We start from the raw sequence: 23,013 nt of genomic DNA, 5'->3' as shown, positions 1-23,013 counted from the left end.
TTTATTTCTAGTTTTAGTAACTAGCATTAAACCATACATGTTACAGAAAATTGAATCGGCAAACTTATCCGATGCAGTTTGGGAGTGAAACTTACAACAGGATGATATATGCAAACTCGACCTCGTTGGTCGGAAGTTCTCTTAAGTTTAGCTAACTTGAATGGCCGTAGATGGCCAAGAAAAACATCTGACTCAAATCTTCGCTAAAGTTAGTGCGCTTAGAAATACTAAGTAATTAAATATTATTTTGGAATTTAATCATTGATACGATACAATCATTTAAATATATATATTTTTACTTATATTAAATAAATTATTTACTTGTTAATAAATTGCTTTTAAATCGCTGCAAATTTTTATTGAACCCGCTTTTGATGTGTATAAATATCTAAATATCAGTTATAATATAAAATATATTTCTTCGATATTCATTTATTTATTGTTTTTGTGAATTTACCAGTCAAAGAGATCAGGCGTTGTTTTATTCTTAGCTTAACTTTTGTTGTTGTGACTCGCTGATAGATGGCGCTATACATCAACTTCTATACCGTTCAACCGATCGCCACAATTATTTGAGCAGGGAGAAATTTTCTCGCAAGTCGTATCAGATAAAATACTTCATAAAATGTAATGAGGCATTATAAAACAGCACATAATTAGATATCTTAAATCACTTAATGATGTTGAATTTAATAAATACGGATCTTGGTGCACTGAGCCGAGATGAATCTGTGCACCTAGATGGCCCAGTGATTAAAACGCATCTTGACTGATGATTTCCACTGAACTTTCATGTTCTTACTTGTAACTTACGTTATAACTCGCGCTCAGCAGTGAAGGAAAAAATTGAGGAAACCTGCATGTGTATTTTCATTACTCAATTTCAATGAAATTTGGCCACATGTCAAATTAGCATTCTCCAAATCCGCATCCTCAAAGGAAGAAGAGGCCTTAGCCCAGCTGTGAGAAATTTACCAGCTGTGTATGTAAAATATACCTGCATGTATTTTGTTAAGGCCACAATATTTTCTTTTCTCAGTTGCTATGAAGACTTGAAGTCTCTCCGTTAAATTAACACGCTCCATCTAATGCAGTTTCGGTGAACATCCAGTTTATGTGGATTATAACGCGTCTTTGCGATAATAAAGTGTTTATTTATCACAAAGCCTTTCTCTACAGAAGCGTGTGATAAAATGTTGAACTCTTTATAACAAGGTTTGAACATATGTTCGGAATAAAAGAATATTTATATTACTACTATTATAATGGACGATGTCTTTAACTGTGAGAAAAAGGTCAATGTGTATACATTTTTTGTTTAACACGAAGCTTGCGTAACAGGATAGGACCAATAAATTTTATACAGTTATTGCCCACAGCTTCGTTCGCGTTTTTGAGGCAGGAGGTACGTTAGGTGCTAGGGATAATAAAGTTGCATATCGCTTCCTTAATTTTCAAGCTTATATCATTTCAAAATTTTACCAATTCGGCCGTGGTTTGGCCGTAAATGAGCAACAGATAGAGCTAATTTTAAGCGATTGAAGGTAAATTGAATTTAAAAACAAAAAATCGTAATTTAATGTCATTTATTTTGCATACCGTATTTAGCCATTGTTGTTAAAGAAACCATTCCTTTCGAATTCTTTTATTTAGATGAACTATCTGTTACTCTTATAATAATACTATTATTAATAGTAATGGAATTTAAATATAAAAATATTTCAATGCGTTGATATATTTTTCATTTTTTTCTTTATCTCGTTAATCTAAAAGTGCTTTATAGATCCTTATTGTACCAGAGTGAAGCCGAGACGACTAACTAGCATTTATTATAATCAACTTTTCGTTAGGTGATCGATAACAGTGTACAAACAAATAAGAAACTCTATTCGCAACTTCTTAGTTATCACCTAATTACATAAAGTAGTTCGAGAAAAGTAAAAAGATACTTTTCCCAGTTCCTAGTTCTAACTCGCACTTAATAGAAAAGTTTCCAACTAGTAATGGATATCCGATCGATAAGTGAATGTAACTTAAGCGAAGGAGGTTTTATAACTACTGCGACAATTTTACGTCTGTAATAAAATCAATAAAAGATTTGTAATAATATCAAAGTAGGAAACGATAAATCCATAATTTAGTATAATTCGTTTTACGATCGATAAATTGTCAGACGTATTTGTGTACAATTTAGAAATCGACTTTAGTTTACGTCGTCACATTATTCTCTAACATTATATTGGAAAATGTTGTTGCGTTCTCTCAGATTCAATTATTTACGATTCAACCATTAAATTGACATTTTAGATGTTTCTGACATTAATCTTTGCCCGTGTGCGGCTTTAATTCTCTCTGTGCAATCTGGTTGCGGTCAGGCTAGACCGTTGCAAGATACGTGAGGAAGTCTACGTAACAATATTATTTTCCAATACAATGTCAGAAATGTTGATAATTAATGCATATATTATCTTTGTAAATTAAAATATTATTAAGTACTTACATGGAATGCCCCTCGTATAAGAGGCCCCGCTTGTCCTACATATAGCGTAGAAGCAGAATCAAATACGAGCTCGAGTGGATTTCTCTTAACCATCAAAGTATCAAACTCTTGGCAATTCAGGAACAATGTGACATTGTGTGTTGTCACCTTTAGCGCGAAACGACTCCATTTTTTAGCGAACGACGGGACTACAAACGAAGCAATAGTCTGACTCAAAGCGTAAATATTAGCATCCGTATATAGGAGAGAGATATTTGTCAGTCCCGGGCCAGAAGGTATTAATTGGACGCCTAATTGAACGACAGTTTCCAAAGGGTTTACTACGGAGAAGAGAAATCCACCATCTTTGTTTGCAGGTCGGACCGTAGCGGTTATTGAAAATTCCGCATACAGTTTCTCGGGCATGAAAAGCCTGTACGGTGATTTAATATCGGAGCCCGGTTTGAGGCCGTACGCAGGGAACCCATCAAGGCCCTCGTCGAAATACTGGGTCTTCGGGTTACTGAATGGAACCCCAATGGCGTGCAGCAAGTCGTATTCCGGAATATCTGAAAAGCGATAAACGTATCTTTATTTTATGGGCACTTAACAGTGCTTCTTTTAGTTTAGTTTTGTTTGTAGTGTGTTAATTTCTTAACTAGTTCAGGGAAAATTTATGGTTACAAGTAGGTCACTTTACAACTTTGTTTTATTGCGGTTGGTTATGTCTCACCAAATTTATCGGACGTTGTTAAAAAATTAACAGACGAATGCTTGAATTTAAAAATGCAACGAATTTATCTTTACTTCATTAAAAATAAACGAATTATAGCGGTTACTCGAAATTAGAATTAAAATTTAATTGAATTCCTTTGTATTTAGTAAAACATACAAGATATTAGATTTTACAACAGAAATAAGTACTTTAATTGTTATCTACTATTAAAATACAATCGAAAACAATTGACTTAAAATTGTTACTTAAACATTAAATTAATTAAATATTGCTATTTTTTAAGTAAAATTCGATACGTTAAAATCTATTTTAATTATAAGCTAAAGTTAATTTAAAGAAATAACGAAAATACAGATAGTCAAAAAGTAACTACGCCGAAAAAAAACAGTTGTTGTGTTGTCAAGCATCGACAATTAGCCAGACACTCGCTTTAAAGCGCTGTTAGCAATTTCGGTCCAGTGTGCGGACGTGTTTGAAACCATGCGGGTAACAATCATTAGGTTTTTGTATGTATGTCATTATGAAAAACAGCATGGATTCAGTATTTTATAAACTTTTATTTTGATAAAACCACTTTTTACCTCAATATTGCGTTATGCTATTGTTTTGAATCAGGCGTATGCAAAATCTGTATATACTTTGACAGCTTATATAAAAAAATAACCTTAGTTTTATTACGCATTGCGCTTGCCTATATAGTATTACTCTTGATTCAGATACTTTTATCTCGACTTCGGATACGAAAAAGTTAATCATCCACAATTTTCTTTTTAAAAATTACCTGGGTTTTGTGCAAGCCTATCTGAATAGTTACCACCGACTTATTCTACAGCTAATAAGTCAGTATAATTGTGTTTGAAGGTCGAGTAAGCCAGTATAACTAAAATTCATAAGGGTTATTACATCTTAGTAGCCAAGGTTGGTGACATATTCGATCCCAATGTGTCACCAATCTTGGCTACTCTTATAATAAGACACTGTCACTTATCAAGCTTTAATGACGAGTGGGTGGTACCCAAAGGGATTTGTACAAATCCCTACCACCAAGTAAAGCTCGTACTTTAATCTATAGATAAACACACGTACTGTCATAACTAACGGTAAAAGGAAAAATAATTCCGTATATTTTTGTGGACTTAAAAATTCCCGTCTCCTTTATTTTTACGGCGTACATTTTTACTGACATTGTGAGCTGTATACAGAACCCGTTATACGACCAGTCGACAAATTCGAGACATTACCTCCCGCGGTTTATTTGTTTACCATAATATACTTTTATTATAAATATTTAAAAACCACTAGTGTAAACTTAAGCGGGTTAATGTTTATACTTGAATTAAACAATGACTTAAATATAGCTTTGTATGATAATGTATAATAATGTATGGTAATTTTTTTATTACACGCAATACATGCATGTAAGATGATTGAATAATATAATAATTAGTAATTTGATGTTCTGGTTTGAAGGATGAGTGAGTATGTCTCTTATTCCTGTAGTTACACTAGTGTAACATTTTAACTCCCATGGATTGAGAGTAAGATATCTCAATGTCTAAACGGCGGTGATAACTTACCATCAGGTGACCTAACTAACCTACAGTAAAAATGAATTGATATTGTTTTAAGAGTCAACTAAGAAACAGTAACTATCCTCTGTTCTTTTTTATAGTTGGTGCTTATCCAACCACGCTGCTCGAATACTATTTGGATACAAATGTAATTTTTTAATAATTATTTCTTTAAGAGAAGTCTCTTCTCAGTGCATTTACATACTTTTACTATTTTGTATACGTAATAAATTTTAATAGTACATTTACAATATATAAGAGTATTTTTTTAGGAAAAAATAACCGCCTAGATATAGGCTCGAGTTCCTTCACAGGATTTAAGGAATAATTGTGAATATTTGTAAGTTTGGTGCCTTGAAAAGAGCAATTAAATGAGGTTTTCGCCGTTTCTTCTCGCTAGAGACTTTCCGAAACGGTGGTAGAGTTGACCATTCGAAAATGCTTTATTGTGAACTTAACTTGAATTAAATACATTTAGATAAACAGATAGTCCATGAAGACATTAATAATACCATGAAAATAAGTTACATGAACATAATAAAAATATCATTAACATCGATTATAATATAAAGAGCTTTTGTGATGATGAGCACGTCACTCAAAAAATGAAAATCAAAACATGCTTTGTAAGTAGGCTCTTTGAAGTACTCTTGAAATGTCATTGATGTAAATTCAACTTACCGTTCGGATATTTTGATCCGAAGATGCTGTCATTGGCTGAACATATTGTAGTAGACAATACAATGATTAGCCAGATGTATCTGAAACAACATTAAAGAAGGTTTAAAAATAGCGTCAGGTGAAATTTATGATAACATTACTTGCGAAAATTTGGATGGATGGATGATTGTTTCCGAATGACACAAGAACGGATGAACGAATCTGAATAAATTTTGGAATAGAGATAATTTATAGTCTAGAATAGCTAACGTGTTTTTTATCATAGCAGAAACATCCACCAGTATTAAATATATCAATGCACAATTTAGTTGCCAATTCTATTGCGTTCTGAGGTTTTTTTTCGAAGCTTATGATTTTTGACAAGTGTTATGCTTATATATATTGAATAACGATTTTGATCGATCTGAGGCGACATTTCTTTTAATTGTCCTACCATTATAACAACACTGAAAGTGTCCAAATCGTATTTTGCTCATGACTGGCACAACTCACTGGCAGCTGGCTTTCCCCAAGTGTACATGCGAAAACTACTACACCCAAGGAACCCTAACATTAAAACGTAAATAAAAATCACAATCTTATTCGTAATTGTAAAAGCTCTTGGAAACACAAATATCAAAATAATTTATATTTCTATTACAGAATATGTTCGTAAAAATATATACTTAAATACAAAACATTCCTTTATACGGTTTTGTGATAGTTTTTCTATCGATCAAAGTAAGTAAAGTAATATAATATAAATACAAAGTATATTTCTTATTACAATAAAAATCAATCTTTATATGTGATAGAGGGTTTCAGTCTATCGATTTTAACATGTAAACAAACAGGATAGAAAAAAAATGTAACCGTCTGACGCCCGACGGATATAAATAAAACAAGCAAATTGAACATGGTGTTAAACATAGTGTTTATAACTGACCTCAGAAACTACTACTACTACTTACTAGCGACTCGACCCGGCTTCGCACGGGTGCATTGTTGTTCCTAAATATAGTAGAAAATGTCTTAATTATCAGTAATTCTTTACTAGGTAAATTCTCCACGAATTTTATACAAACCTTTCTCTCGAATAACTCTATTAAAAAAAACCGAATCAATATCCGTTGTGTAATTTTAAAGATTTAAGCATACATATATAAGAGGCGAGATGGCTCAGTGGTTAGAACGCGTGCATCTTAACCGATGATTGCGGGTTCAACCCCAGGCAAGCACCGCTGATTCATGTGCTTAATTTGTTTTTATAATTCATCTCGTGCTCAGCGGTGAAGGAAAACATCGTGAAGAAACCTGCATGTGACAAATTTCATAGAAATTATGCCACATGTGTATTCCACCAACCCGCATAGGAACAGCGTGGTGGAATATGTTGCAAACCTTCTCCTCAAAGGGAGAGGAGGCCTTTAGCCCAACAGTGGGAATTTACAGGCTGTTGTTGTTGTTGTTGTAAGCATACATAGGGACAGACAGCGGAAAGCTACCATCTCTTATACTATGTAATGATAATAATAATAACAAAGTAAATAGCAGAAACAAGACAATCGAATACCGATTCGGAGAGAGGTATGACGGTGTAAGGGTGCGTTATGCTGGTTGTCATCACGGCATACGAGCAACAGCAATAGATCTTCCACATCAATAATCTACTAAAGATTCATCAGATACAAGTTATACGGGCAATTGAATCGATGAATCTCCAATCAGAACCATTTATACCGTGTACCGAGTTGAAAGAAGTGACGATCTGCAATTCAGATCATATTCGGGAACGGGGAGATGAAGTGAGATTTAATTGATGTGAATTCGTGAGTCCAATTGGAGTCTGCAGTTTTGATTCATTGAACATAAGTCGCTCATTCTTTTGTTTTACTGTTCGGACCGTGGCGGCAGCGGCTGACGATTTATTGTTTTTTAAAAATCCTCTCAACGGAACTTATTTACGAAACTGAACATATTGATGGTTTTATTGCTATACGATTGTATGTCAAATTTATTTATTGAAATGGCTCTAAAAATGTTTTAAGGGTTATCATTTTATTTCACCTATTACTGCATTATGAATATATCAATATCGTGCAAAGAATATGAAAATTTTGTCCTTCTGAATTTATGGACACTTTTTCAAAAGGTGACAATACAGTGTAGAATAGTACGGATAAAGAAGGAAACATTCCGTTGATGAGAAAAAAACACTTAAATGTATCTTAAAATAATATGAATCATAATGTTTTAAGTTACGTTAAGAAAGATAGTATAGTAGATGAATATTTAATATAATTTTCACAAGAGTTAAGCCTAAAATTATTTTCAAACGAATCAATTTAAATCAGCCGAGTCACGAAAGCAAAGGTCGAAGGCGCTGAACTGAACTTTTATGAAAGGAAATTAAGCAATAGCGACGTAATAGCCATGAATGAGGCTTTAATTTCAAAGAAAATAGACGTTAAATAAAATAATTGATAATCGTATATCTTTCAGGTCAATGAACTATCTCTTTACGTTTTATAATTATAAATTGTGTATGATACATTAAAGTTGTACGTATTTTACTTGGTGGTAGGGTTTTGTGCAAGCCCGTCTGGGTAGGTACCACCCACTCATCAGTTATTCTACCGCCAAATAACAGTACTCAGTATTGTTGTGTTCCGGTTTAAAGGGTGAGTGAGCCAGTGTAACTACAGGCACAAGGGACATAACATCTTCGTTCCCTAGGTTGGTGGCACATTGACCATGTAAGGAATAGTTAATATTTCTTACAGCGTCATTGTCTATGGATGATGGTGACTTACTATCAGGTGGCCCATATGCTAATATGCCCATATGCTAATAATACCATAAAAAAATTGAGTTTTTTTTAAATAATTTTATATCGCCAAGGCATAACTGTTATTCATATTTTTCAAATAAATTTAATGTTGGGGAGTGAATTGGACACATAAATCACCAATCAATAGCCCTTTTAAATAATTACCCTTCCTAAAGCATAGCTATTTTGTTATAAGATAATGTGAAGATTAAAATCACGTATATTTCATACATAAACTACTTTAATCTGCGTGGAAATTTAATCGCAATAAACGATATTTATTGTACATTATAAATACAATAATCTTCCAGCCCACGTCAGAAAAGTGTGGTAGAATAAAAACATTAATAAGTTCTCTTCAAACAGAAGAGGTAGCCGAGCTGGCCCAGTGGTTAGAACACATGCATCTTAACCGATGATTTCGGGTTCAAACCCAGGCAAGCAGCACTATATATATGTTTGTGCTTAATTTGTGTTTATAATTCATTTCGTGCTCGGCGGTGAAGGAAAACATCGTGAGGAAACCTGCATGTCTAATTTCATCGAAATTCTGCCACATGTGCATGTGGAATATGTTCAAAACCCTCTCCTTAATGAGAGAGGAGGCTTTTACTTTACTTTACTTAAACAGAAGAATAGTTTATAGCCCAGCAGTAGTACACTCACAACCTTTTAGCATTTTAATAATGCACCACAGCCGCATATTCAGTAGTCTGATATTATTATCACTTTTATAAAACCAGTAATTTAAAACATAGAGCCAATTTCCACTGTCATTTGTTGATCGATTTAATAATGTTTACTAGTCCAGGTAATAATACCGCGTATAGTGTTAACAGTTATTAATAAGCAATTTTTATCAATACAATTAGTTATTATAAATTCTTTCAATACTAGTTCAGGTATATTGTAAGCAAGGCTAAATCATTTATGCAGATATGCGAAAAATCTAATCGCCTATTATTAAGGTTGTAATATAACTGGAATATTGTTAATTCTTTTTTTTGCTAATACAATTAAATCAAACGATAATAACAACCATTTATTAATAAATAAACATTTCCGTTGATAAAGGTTACACATGACCGATTAAATACAAACTCTTTCGTATTATATCAAATTATATATTATTCGTTCATTTTCGAATCTGAAATAAAATTCAAATATCGAACAATATGGCGGTCCCGAGTCATTCATTCCCACTATTAATTAAACCGAATATCCCGCATCTAGAAACATTCGGAATTAATTGCGGGTAGAGAACAAAAGTCATAAGTACCAATCCATCAAAGCAACCGTTGAAGACGGTTTGACAGCGGTCTATTCCATTTCTACGTCTCTTGTAGTGTGTTACGGTTTTGGTTTCCAAGTTTCGTAACGAACTAATGTACCTTTTGTAGTAAATAATAATGTTATGTGTGAGGTCTAATGACCCAAATACTACAAGTTTATAATTGTTAATCTTGATTTTTAGATCTGAATTATAATTTTATAGCGAACCGCTCCGGCTTCGCAAAGGTGCAATGCTGATACTTAATATATGATACTTCACTATGTTTTCCATGTATTATATACAAAAACTTTCCTTTCGAATCAATCTGTCTATTAAAAAAAAAACGCATCAAAATCCGTTGCGAAATTTTAAAGATCTAATCATACGGAGAGACAGCGTTGAACGACTTTGTTTTATACTATAGAATGATTTACAAGCACAAGTATATAAAAATATATCTATCGGTAACCAGATACTTATTAATACTGTATCAAGGTTTTTATTTTTCCATAGATTAATGACTAGTATATGTATTTCAATTTCCTATATTACAATTTAAGCGAACGATCCTGAGTTCCTTCGATAATTTTCTTTAATTTATATAAAAATATTTGAAAACATTGGTTCGGACCAGAGTTGTTTTCGCTATAAATTATATATTAGGTAACAGACCTAATGAATTAAATTATTAACATTTCAGAATGAAGATAAAATGGAGCGATAAAATTGTTTTGTATTGAATGAAAAGTGTGAATTAAGAGAATAAAAAATATTTATATTAGGTAAATTATAATAAAAATAATGAGAAAAAGAGAGAGAGTGAGTGAGTCTCTCGCGTAAAGGACTTCCTCCCAAAAATGTTAATAAAACTTCGATACTCCAAAATTTCATTACGTTCGAAAATCAAACATTCGAGAATACTACTACACTTGTAATTATTTTTTCTCACGTTACAAATTTCAGCCAGTAAACCGCACACTTCCTTCCAAAACGGTACTAAGACTGAGTTCTATAACATTAAATAATGTTACGTTCGAAATTCAAACATTCAGAGAATACAACTAGACTTGTCATTATTATAGTTAAAATGTATAATTACGTTGCAGCAAAACGAGTACCGAGTCCCTTGTTGGTTCCTCCGTAGAATTTACATCTCTAGATACTGGAAGCTTCACATTTAATTTGATCTTGTTAATTGACTTTTGTGCTTAATTGTGTTACAAATAGATTGAATAAAGTTCATTTTGATTTTGGTCGCAATTTCAATACGAGCGGTACTTTCAAGTACAAAATTAGTTTAACAATTCGTCTTGAACAATTGAATGAAGCAATCAGTACACGAGCGCTTGTTGAGTTTTGATACATGTAAATATGATTAACATATATTAGTTAACCTTTTAAATTATTGTTATATATTAACATAGAACATGCTTTGCCTAGTATTTGTTGCACAGAGTTATAAGGATTCGAAGTTTGAAATAATTGTTAAGATTATTAAAACTATATATCCTGTATTATATTACTTAATATTTAAAAGCGATATCTAATTATGTAAAATAATTATGTTAAATCTTCTTGTCAACGTGAGAGGTTGCGTCATTCCACGAATAAGGCATTAACGTGTTTTTCTCTTACTTTTCATTTATGTAATATTATTTATAAATATACGCACGATGTATGTTATTGTTATAATTAAAACTAACTCGTTATTTATGTAATAACTAGCTACGCCCGCGATTCGTACGCGTTTGAATTTAACAATATTTCAATTCGCAGATTTTAACTATAACTTATTTAAATCTAATACAGATTATATAAGTTATAGTAGAATCTGGCAATAAGGCAGCTTTTGTGATATTAAGTAATTTCTGGAAGGTAGACTGTCAGTGTCGTGTAAAAACCCGTCAAAATCGGTCTAGAAATTAACCAAAACAAACCGATAAAAATTGTAAAACATGTTATTTTGGTATATGTATCGTGTATACATACATGAAATTAGTAGAAAGCGGTTATTTTAATATTACAAACAGACGCTATAATATTATTATATGTGTAGATAGACCCAGTTGCTGAAGACGTGTTCTTCCAAGTTAAATTACTATAATCGTCGTGTTAGAGTGAATAGATCTCGTACTTACACGGCTTCTAATTGTAAATGCAAACACAATTTAGATTACGTTTCTTAAGTTTATTTTATTTAAACGACAGGACGCGGTTTTGGAATTGATTAATTTACGATTATAAATAAATAAATAAATATGAGACAACATCACATACATTAATCTGATCCCAATGTAAGTAGCTAAAGCACTTGTGTTATGGAAAATCAGAAGTACCACATACACCCAGACCCAAGACAATATACAAAGTAATGGTTTCACATCGACTTGATCGGGAATCGAACCCGGGACCTTGGAGTGGCGTTCCCACGAAAACCGGTGTACACACCAATCGACCACGGAGGTCGTCGAATTATTTCGAACCGATTCAATTTTTTTTTTATTTTATTAATGTCATGTTTACATTTAATAATATATATTTAAAAACAAAAGAAAGTATAGTATATAAACCGACACATCAACTGAGGTCACTTGAAAACTAGCATTGTTAATGGTAACTAAAACTGTGGGCCAACAAAATGTACTAAGTGATACTAAATGATTAATGTTTTGTTTTCGCCTTTGTACAGACGCCGCTTATTAAATAATAGCTTAGTTATGTAATAGTTATTATGTAGGGACTGGATAACTTTCACTAAATTTCTTTTTTAATTACGTAAGAATTATTTACATTAAATAACACGGGACGTAATATCTTAGTTCCCAAGGGAGATAGTGCTGGGTGGTGCTTTGTAAGGAATGCTTAAAATTTCATACAGTGCTATTGTGTGTTGATAATGGTGTGTGTATTGATAGTGACCATTTTCATCAGTGCCCTATTGGACCGCCTTTGATGACATAAGTAAAAAAATAAATTATTTATTTTAAGTTTAAAGAATTATTATTATCACATTTTATGTAAGTGAAATTTTATTGTGTACTAGTTCTGCCCGCAACGTTGTACGCGTTTGAATAAGTATTATTGTAGCCTAAGTTACTCCTTATTATATCAGTTATCTGCCAGTGAAAGTTCCGTCAATATCGGTCCAGCTGTTCCAGAGATTAGCTGGAACAAACAGACAGACAGACGATGTACCGTGTATACATACATATGCTTTGAGTAAAAAGGTCTCTATTTTAATATTACAAGCAGACACTCCTATTTTATTATATGTATAGATGTTATGTTTTCTTCATATCATTATATTAACTACATTAATATACTTCTAAGTTAGTTCTTAGTAAATAGTGCGTGAAGTGGGGAAGAATAAAGGGCTAAGAATATTAAATTGAAGGGCATTAAATTAACTGATAAGCGAATAAAAAATTATACAAAATTAAATATTGTAAACTTTCCTACAAATAATGTATTGAAACGATCAGATTGTATACAACTCAATTAAAAGGCTAGTTATTAAGTCCTTATAAGTAACCTTTACAAATAAGGAAGTAGTCGAAAGTTCAAACACAGGGTTAAGAGACGTTTTAGCCGATGGCTGATCCGGTTTAATGAGACCAATTGTGGAGACTTAATATAAGGTAAATGCGATAATATTACCAACTCTATATGTGATAAGTTTAATCCATGTTTTGAGGGGGAAACGGTGAGAGATGTTGGCGCTGTAAGAAATACCTATTTTAAGAATTCGAAAAAATGTTCTTTGACTTTTAAAGCGCTGAGATGGCCGAGTGGATAGAACGCGTGCATCTTAACCGATGATAGCGGGTTCAAACCAATGGCATAAATTTTGTGTTTATAATTCAGGAGGAAAACATAGTGAGAAAACCTGTACGTGTATAATTTCATCGAAATTCTGCCACATGTGTATCCACCATCCCGCATTTTAATAGCGTGGTGGAATATATTCCAAACTTTCTCCTCAAATAGAGAGGAGACCTTAGTCCAGCAGTGGCAAATTTACAGGTTTGTTATAATGATGAAAATGATGATACAATGTTCATATAAACTACTTACTTACTTACTTCCGATACTATTTAAAATGTAAATGACAACATTTGGATATTGTTTAACGGATACATTGTGATGATATATTCATCTGAAAATAAAGTTTAACCGCTATAATTATATTTCAACGTGTTTGTTATATTTTAGATATTACTTTAATTCCAACATACGACGAATTATAATTAGAGGGTAATTTATTGCTTAAATAACTAGTTTTACTTATACGTATAATTACTTGTTATACGTGGATGAAGTCGCTTCACATCTATCTGTCCATGAGTGAACGGATTTTGAGGCAAATTTTTTAAAAGATCGATCGATTCAAGAAGAAGCTTTATATTTATTATTTAAGAGATTTTTAAGCCGTACGAGATAGATCAAAGTAATTTACTATTGCATTGTATACTATAGTATTGTATACCTAAGTATTCTACTAAAAATCCGCTATGGTATACATTCATATGTTTGACTCTTACGGAGAACAACAATTTTTTTATCCTTTACTTTATACGAGAAATAATGACTTAAGATTGTAAGCAATACACCATTTATTCTTATCAATTCAGTACCTTAAATATATTTTGTATTTAATATAAATTGATATGACCCTTTACAGAATGATATTTTCAGATTTAAAATGCAGGGGGCATAGATAGACATTATATTTTCTAGTGACAAAAAAGCCCGTGAAGGTTGTGTACAGAGACAATCTGTAGTATATTTAGTATCAGCGTTGAACCCATTTAAAGCTGGGGAGGGTCGCTATTTATTTAAATTAATCAATTTAATGTTTCATTGACGAAATTATAACAGATACAGACAGACATATGCTAGAAGTGTGTAAAGCTTACTATAAATATATCAGGTACTGCAATAAATTCGTTTGTATAGTAAATCGGGTCAAAAAAAAAGAACTACAATATAATACATTATTTTGATAGATACAGCATTCAGTTCACTGAACGAATGGATAGGGTCATCTTACACATCGGTATTGTATACGTTAGCCAATCCTTACATTGTTAATGCGCTGTCAACCATGATATTTAAGTTGTATGTCCTTCATGCATTTCGTAACATCATTTCACTCATTCTGTTAAGGTTATTCAATCAATAATAATAGATATCCGATTTCTGAATCGCGCTAACGTTGTATTCACGGTAAGGCTATATATATGTGTTATATTATTTAAGATTCACCGAGATGACCAAGTTGTTTTTCAGTCCGGGTGAGTTAACTGAACTATCTGCTATTGATTGTTTTCGTGAGATCACATCTATGTATGTATGAATTAAGAAGGAAGGATGGATGGAATTATCTATCCGAAAAGGCTTATATTGCCTCTTGATTTGAAATTTTCTTATTCTTCCATTGATTGAATTCTATTGCAAGGTCGATAACCTTTCATAACGTGCATTTGAATTCCTCAGCAATTTGCAGATTCCAGACAATAACCCAGACTAGTATCAATTACACAGATTAAACAAGATGCTAATTAATTTATAGACCTACTGGTTATTGCTCTCGTTTATGGTATGCATAAAAATGAGATCATGTGTATATTGTCGTCTTTATAGGCATTGAAAATTGCCTCGACTATTACTTTTAATTTTGTTTTTCATATCTTAACCGTTTCTAATATGTCGATTTGATTATTAATTGGCATTTGTTGACGATTGACGACCTCCATGGTCGAGTGGTGTGTACACCGGTTTTCATGGGTACGCCACTCTGAGGTCCCGGGTTCGATTCCTGGCCGAGTCGATGTAGATTACAATTAGTTTTCTATGTTGTCTTGGGTCTGGGTGTTTGTGGTACCGTCGTTACTTCTGATTTCCATAACACAAGTGCTTCAGCTACTTACATTGGGATCAGAGTAATGTATGTGATGTTGTCTCATATTTATTTATATTTATTTATTTGTTGATGATTTTTTATAAGATTCAAGCTTTGATTGAAACCTTACGGAAAGCTTAAATAGTATTATATTATACATTTGATAATTTAGATGGATAAATAAATATCTAATGTTATGTTATGGTAAGACGATTATAGAGTAGATAAATTCGATATTTCTATAAGCAGGGTATGACAAGATATCAACAACGTGTACTCATGGTGGTAAGTCGATATGGTTCTTGATCCTATAATTACTCTAGCTCAATCCTCCTTTATACTAAAATATAACAATAGGAAACAATACAACAATAGATTATTACGTGAACCGTGATTTAATTCGTGGTTAAGGAATACAATATGACGTAATTAGATGTAGAATATTTGAAGTATAAAGTACTTTATAACATTTGTAAGGATAATGTTGTAGTAATTTTTGTACATACATTTTCTTCTATTTTAAATCCAACTTACTTTTACTTGGTGGCAGGGCCTTGTGCAAGCCCGTCTGGGTAGGCACCACCCACTTATCAGTTATTCTACCGCCAAATATCAGTACTCAGTATTGTTGTGTTCCGGTTTGAAGGGCGAGTGAGCCAGTGTAACTACAGGCACAAGGGCCATAACATCTTAGTTCGCAAAGTTGGTGGCACATTGACGATATGAGGAATAGTTAATATTTCTTACAGCGTCATTGTCTATGAGTGATGGTGTCCATTGACTATCAGGTGGCCCATATGCTCTTCCGCCAATCTATACCATAAAAAAACTACTAAATTTTATAAAATGACTACCGTTTGTATAATGACTGATTTGTAGTACAGTTCTTTTATTCTAAGTTTCAATTCGGGGTCAACGTAATAAAAAGTTGCATTTTTCTCTGAATAAATTCTCTGTTGACCTGATTCTTGCCGTTCGTGTTTCATTTGCTCCGTTGTTGGTCATTTTGTGAGAAGTCGTCGTGCCAGAAATCCGTATGAAGGATATCATGTAACCACAGAGGAAATATTTCCGTCAAGCCAGTGGCGCGGGTTCGACTACTGCTAATTTGCCATTTCATTCTGGTCGGCAGTCTCTCCAAGACTGCCTACCAGAATGAAATGAAATGTAAGAAAGAAGAAAGTTAGTGTTACACGTGATATGAGTTCTGAACTCCAGATTATGAATGAATTTCTTTCCGTTAACTTTCGGGTGAGGGAATAGAGTGCATTTGTGTGGTATGGAACCTGGAAGAAGTCAGTTCTCAGAATTATTGGTGAAATATAAGCAGCATACATTGAAAACTTATTTCAAAATCGTAATAAAAAAAAAACGGTGTTTATAAATACAGCATTGATAGTATCACGCGTTCATTGAATATATTAATGTGTGGGTGAAAGTTAATTTTTCCATCTTTTGTATTAGCTTTACGATATTAGGTTTCACACTGTTACGTGCCTTGTGATGACCCTAATTCCGCTGACCTTTCCGATGATGCGTTTAAACAAATTGTGAGCTATAAAATTTATGATATTTGTATGTGTGCTTGCGTCACGTTGCTACCTCATATGTGATACTTGTAGTTTTTAGATTTAATTATGTTTTCTGAATCTCACTAACGATGTGTTTGATGAAAAAGTATAAAAGCGAAACCCAAAACCTTTCATATGTATTTATCTCAATCAATCTTTTGTCTTAGTAGGAAACCCTTGCGACAGGATTAAAACAGGTAACATCATTGATAATTTAATTATTATAATATGATAATTTAAATTAATTGAAAAGATAATCATGACTATCAATTTGACAATTACTACCTATATTTATTTGTTTGTTAACAGATCTTTACAATTTTTGAAAAAAAAATGTTATTTTCTCTGATAAATAAAAAACAATTGAAAAAGTATTTGTATTAATAAAAAACTTATTGAAAAAAAAAACAACAAAAATAGTTTTAACATAAAGTATAAAACTTGAGCTGGTGTCAAATATTCTAAGAATTCTACATACAGCCGTCGACATCTTCATGAATTATTGAAGGTGATAAATTTCCCTTAAGACCAACAAAAAGAAAATGTCACAGTTATCTCTCGTCCCCGAGGGATGATATCCTTTTGGATATTTTGGAAACGGTGACTTATGCGATATTTGTAAGACAATATATCATTCTTTATGAAAAACTGGCCGACGAATGAGGTTTAAACCAAATAGATTGTTCATCGGCTGTAAAATACTCTTTTCAAGTCTTTGAAAATGATAAATGTTATTTAAAATTTATGGGAACCTAAATGGAATAGAACATGAGCGTCTTAGCCGAAGGTTCACTTCGAGCTGGTGACTTTTTATATGGTTATTTATAGTTAGGGCCTATCTTGCGTTTGGGAGACTTCTTTGGACACCAAGTATATATCTGATTAAAATCAGCAACAAATCAAATCAAATCAAAATTAACTTTATTCAAGTAGGCTTTTATAAGCACTTTTGAATCGTCATTTTACAATTAAGTAAAGCTACCACAGTAGACGACACACCCTAATTGAGAAACGACGTATAGGACAAAGCTTGAAATCTACTCCAGCCAAGAATTCGGGAAAAATTACTTATATGATATTTAGCATTTTTATCTATTAATAATTAAACTACGATATCGAGCTATTTATCACAATCTTAAAACAAATGAAAGCTGAAAAAAAAATATTCATTTTGTTCTGTTCCGTCAGTACGGATTGCATTTTAAACATTTTTTATCAAAGGTGATGCTTGTCTGTCTATATAAATATACGATAAAATATATTAACATTGTTCAACTCGAACCGAAGCGTAATAACGATCCATTATCGATATAAGATTAAAATCACGATACACACAGTTTTATTCATTTACATTTAATACTTTTCGTGTATCCAGTAAATTATTCGACAAATTCAGCTACTCCGTAATAATATATCGAATTGGTCCAATATATATCGAAGATAATTTAAGTGTGTATAAAACAAGTTACATCACTTTGAATGTTTTTAACGAATTACGAACGCTGAACAGATTGAATTTTAATTCGAGTATAGTGTCAGCGCTGCAATCTTGCATCGGATGACTGGTTCCGCGATGAGCTTTATAATTTAAGCTATTTTCATGCAAATTAAGCGGAATACCGACACAACGTAGCGCAAAGCATTGTCATTACGCGCTGTCAGATTGGAATTTTAAAAGTACGTATTACGAGAGCTCGCCTGACTCCTATCGAATTTTGTAACAACCTTACATCTATATATACTTATATATTATACATGTCGTGAGTTTGTAAGGTTAAATGTCTCGTTGGTTTAACAGCTTAAAATGCAGCTACTGATGTTTGTGGTTTAAATTCTGAGTCGAACCAAAGAAAGTTGCTCTTTAAATGTTAGGTACTAATGTGTATGTACAGTCAGAGTACGAAAACTTTCGTCAGTTTCCAAATTAATTCCTTTATCAAGTCTTAAATTCTTAGTACCTTTTGAATCTGAACATCAAATCATTGCGACTCAATAAGTCATTCTCGATCGGTAAAGCAGATTGTCGCTCATACTGAGCACACGAAAATGGATCTTAAGGTGACGACGTTTTCTTACACCGACTGTACATTCGAAAATAATGTAAACGACGGTATCACCGTTTCAAGTCTCCAATCGTGTTATTGCGGAGAGTCCCTTTTTTGCGGCAACACTTGAGTATTAAAATATTTCCTGAGTTGAATAAAACAGTTGAAAATTCTATTGTAGCTTAAATTAAAAGTATGAAAATTTAACTATCCTTACTTGGATTTGAATCTGTAATCTTTGGCTAAGTTTAACAGGTTCCATCACTGAGTCAGCTTATCTTTTACAATATTTTTTTTATTTTTTAACAAGTACACATGTATACATAAGCGCGCAATAACGTGTTCCCAGCAACAATAATAATAAAAAAACTTTGTTCCTTTAGCAGAGATTTTTTACCGTAGTTCGTTATTTATGAAGCACTATTTATTTAAAGCGAGTATACCGCTTTGTCTCATTCCATAAAGATTTTTCTCTTAAAATGAACAATTATTCGAAATGAAACGTTGTTTTATAAATATTGTCTCAAATTAATTTTATGTACGCCGCTGTCGCATACAAATGAACCTAAGGCTGGTGAGTGCACCTTGCCTACTTTCTTCTTTATATCTACAGTACTTTAAGTTATAAAATTTTAATCATCGTTAATATTATATAGGTCATTGCCTAATTATTTGTAGATACATGGCTGAGATATCCCACTTGATTGAATGGATTCTAATCGACAATAATGAAAGATTACTAAGTAATATTGTAATTATATTATAGTAGTCTTCTACGTCTATTCCACACCTATAAGGATTTAGTTTGAAGGAACTTTTTCTTTTAAAAGTCATGAGGACTTTGTTCTTTGACAATTTCGGGGAATAAATATCGATAGTATTTAAATATATACATATATGATACAGAACAGTTACTGTACGACCGCGTGCAAGAATGCTAGCAGCATTTGTTTTCCGTTGAATCGCAATTCAAATCCTCTAGGCAATAAACGAACCAGATCTGCTGTCACTAGTAGAGGCAACAAGGCGAGGTGTTGTACCTTAAAAAAAGCTTTTTTCGCCCTAACATTCCAATGTTTCAACAACAAGGATAGTAGAAATTTGGTAACAATAAGAATTATAAGATATAATAAAAGTATATAATTGTGAATCATACTAGTATAATTGGGAAATTTGATATTTCAATTCCTTTAATCAATTTATACGTATAATAAAATTGGAGTATCTCTTTGTAATAATAACGGTGCATAAACAAAATAACATTTTTTACAATGTTTGTTTGTCTGTCTGTTTGTTATGGTTAATCCCTGGAACAGGTGGACCGATTTTGTCGGAACTTTCACTAGCATATAGCTCATGTAATGAGTAACTTAGGCTTCTTTAAATAAGTAATTAATCAAAGTAAAATCTGGGAAGTTGCGGGCACAGCTTATATTGAATAAATAACATTATAATATACATACATAGACAAATGGAAATATAAATGTAGTATTTATTATGTGTTATAGTTTATTAGTAATTAATACTTTATTTAAATCGCAAAACTTCCGTCACACCGACACCGGTTTCAACGAGAAAAAAAAACGATAAAAGTATCCGAAGGGCCATTGTTCATGTACAATACGCTCTACCCTGTCTCGATACCCTATCGGCGAGTGTATCGCTTACAAAACAAAGCTGTTTTAAAACATCCTTTTGAATACTAATTGAGTTTTAACGCTTGTAACTTACTATTAATAATGCTTTGCGAGTAACCGTTTGACTTATGGTAATTAATTTAGGTTAAGACCGCGCCGCGAAATTACGATGCGTTTTTGTTTATTTCGTTTATAAAGCTAAGACCACATTGGGGAATCAAATATATATATACCTTGTATATTTAGATTTTAGACAATATATGTATATGTGCGCATTTTATACGTACTTGTATATAAGATACACGAGAATGATTAAATTCGTTTTGAACCACAATGATTTTTCTGCACTAGTTACTTTCTATTTATGGAAATCCAAAAACGAAAACAAAAAGAAGTTTTAATTTATTTGGACTTGATTGCGTTTCAACTTAAAATGTTGGGGTTCTTATATATTTATTTTCTATAAACGACAAATCATAAAAAGTCGATTATTACATAATATTTACATAGAAATAGCATGCGATAAATATTATGTAATAAAATAAATAACACAATTATTGCTGTTTATTTGTGAGTGTTTGTGTTTCAATATGAAGTATTTTTTATTCTTGTTATATATTGTCGTTATTTCTTATGTAGCTCAGATATAATAATATCTTTATAACTTTGGCATAAACCTCACCGTTGTATAATATTAAATATAATGAAAGTGAGATGTAAGAGTGTTATATATATGTATATTTTAGAATATTCTTCCGTAATATCTGCATTTTATATGAAGTATTATAAAATTAAAACATATTACAATTTCTGTTTTGCAACTATTTTTAATTACTACATATTATAAAACAAAGTCTCTCGGACGAATTTGTCTGTTACTGAGCGGATTTTCATGCAGTTTAGCTAATAGATACAGGCATTTATAAGGAAGGTGTAGGTTTCATAATTTATTTAGATTTTTATGTAAATAAGTTGAAATAAGAACGAAAATTGTTAAAAAAGACAACAAAATATATACATATAAAAAAATATGTCTACCGTGCAAAGTCGGTACGTACCGCTAGTTATTAATATAATTAAATTACCTTGTGACTATTTTTATTTACAATTTTATTTTATTTTGTAAGGACACAGTCTTCATTGTATCGTTAAATATTTATACTTAAATAAATATTTATTATCATTACGCTAGATTTATCGACGTGTTATTTATTATTTATCGATATGACTCAGAAGTGAATATTCGATTGTCAATTGACAGTTAAGTTATAAATGAGATCGTGAGATAACGTAAGGTCTGTTATTAAAGCGACATCACGAACTCTACCACCATGTACGGTCCTCAAGCGTATATTATCTCGGACAATATATCCAAAAATGGAAACTCGTAAAACGCTTATAAAACCATTATTATAATTGTATATCGTTTTAAATTAATAAAGTAGACTCAGATGTCAGTGTGTTCTTATCGATTATAAATCTAGTGAAACACTGATTTGTAATATTAATTTTATTTGGAACAGTATAACTTTTTTGACTCTTAATTGTGTTTGTTCTAGTATACATCGTATGAATAGATACAAAGATACGTCGAATGTCATGGTGGTATATGCAAGCGATCACGTGACGTTCCCCGAAAAATCGGAATGAATTATTTGGAACACTCTGCACTGGCGAGCCCCTTAAGCATTTCCTCACAAGATAATGTATGTGATATTATCGTGTGGGGTAGTGCGTAAAGGACGGCGTCGTTTTTTCATAGAAAAAGCATCGTATGTAATATATCAATATAGTCTTTAGAAGTAAACTTCTCTCAAGTAACGTTCTGGACAAAGGCCTCCTCTCCTCAAAGTGATAAAAACAAAACCTGGACCAAGAACAAAAATTTTTGTCGGCTAATAATAATATACCGTACTCCTTGTACGGTATATTATTATTAGCCGACAAAAATATGGGAACAGGCACTATTACTGTAACGCTCCTAAAATGTGTCCAAATAAAAACGGTGATCGTTTTCAGGTTATAAATAATGAGTAAATATTTCAGTTAATTCGCATTTGGTTGTTATAAGTTTTCAATGTTTATGTTTTATTATTGGAAAGACGAAGTACGATACCCAGCAAAATATGAAGAGCTTTATTTTGAGTATTTAGATAACTATTTTTTGGTTAGGCAGATAGTCGTCTCACTATCCTCTGCGAGCCCTTTCAAAGGATTTTTAACCTCTGATGATTTTCTGACTGAGACAATAAAGATTTCGAATAAAGATAAATTAGGAAAAAAGCAATATTCATACAATAATGATATCC

General features: G+C 32.1%; 1 protein-coding gene across 1 annotated transcript in view; it reads right to left on the bottom strand.

Annotated features, from left to right (window-relative positions):
• Nucleotides 1-2,319: 2,319 nt before the first annotated feature.
• Nucleotides 2,320-23,013, bottom strand: part of LOC124536371 (collagen alpha-1(XV) chain-like) — a 169,007-nt gene continuing 148,313 nt past the window's right edge. The window contains exons 3-5 of the mRNA XM_047112902.1: nt 5,468-5,547; nt 2,501-3,048; nt 2,320-2,376 (exon numbers count right to left, since the gene is read on the bottom strand). Coding sequence (XP_046968858.1) covers nt 2,320-2,376; nt 2,501-3,048; nt 5,468-5,547 — 685 coding nt within the window. The remainder of the gene's footprint in view (nt 2,377-2,500; nt 3,049-5,467; nt 5,548-23,013) is intronic.

This window comes from Vanessa cardui, chromosome 16 (genome assembly GCF_905220365.1).
Source record: "Vanessa cardui chromosome 16, ilVanCard2.1, whole genome shotgun sequence".
Taxonomy (NCBI): domain Eukaryota; kingdom Metazoa; phylum Arthropoda; class Insecta; order Lepidoptera; family Nymphalidae; genus Vanessa; species Vanessa cardui.
Note: the sequence above shows the minus strand (reverse complement) of the source record. Positions and strands in the feature narration are given on the sequence as shown.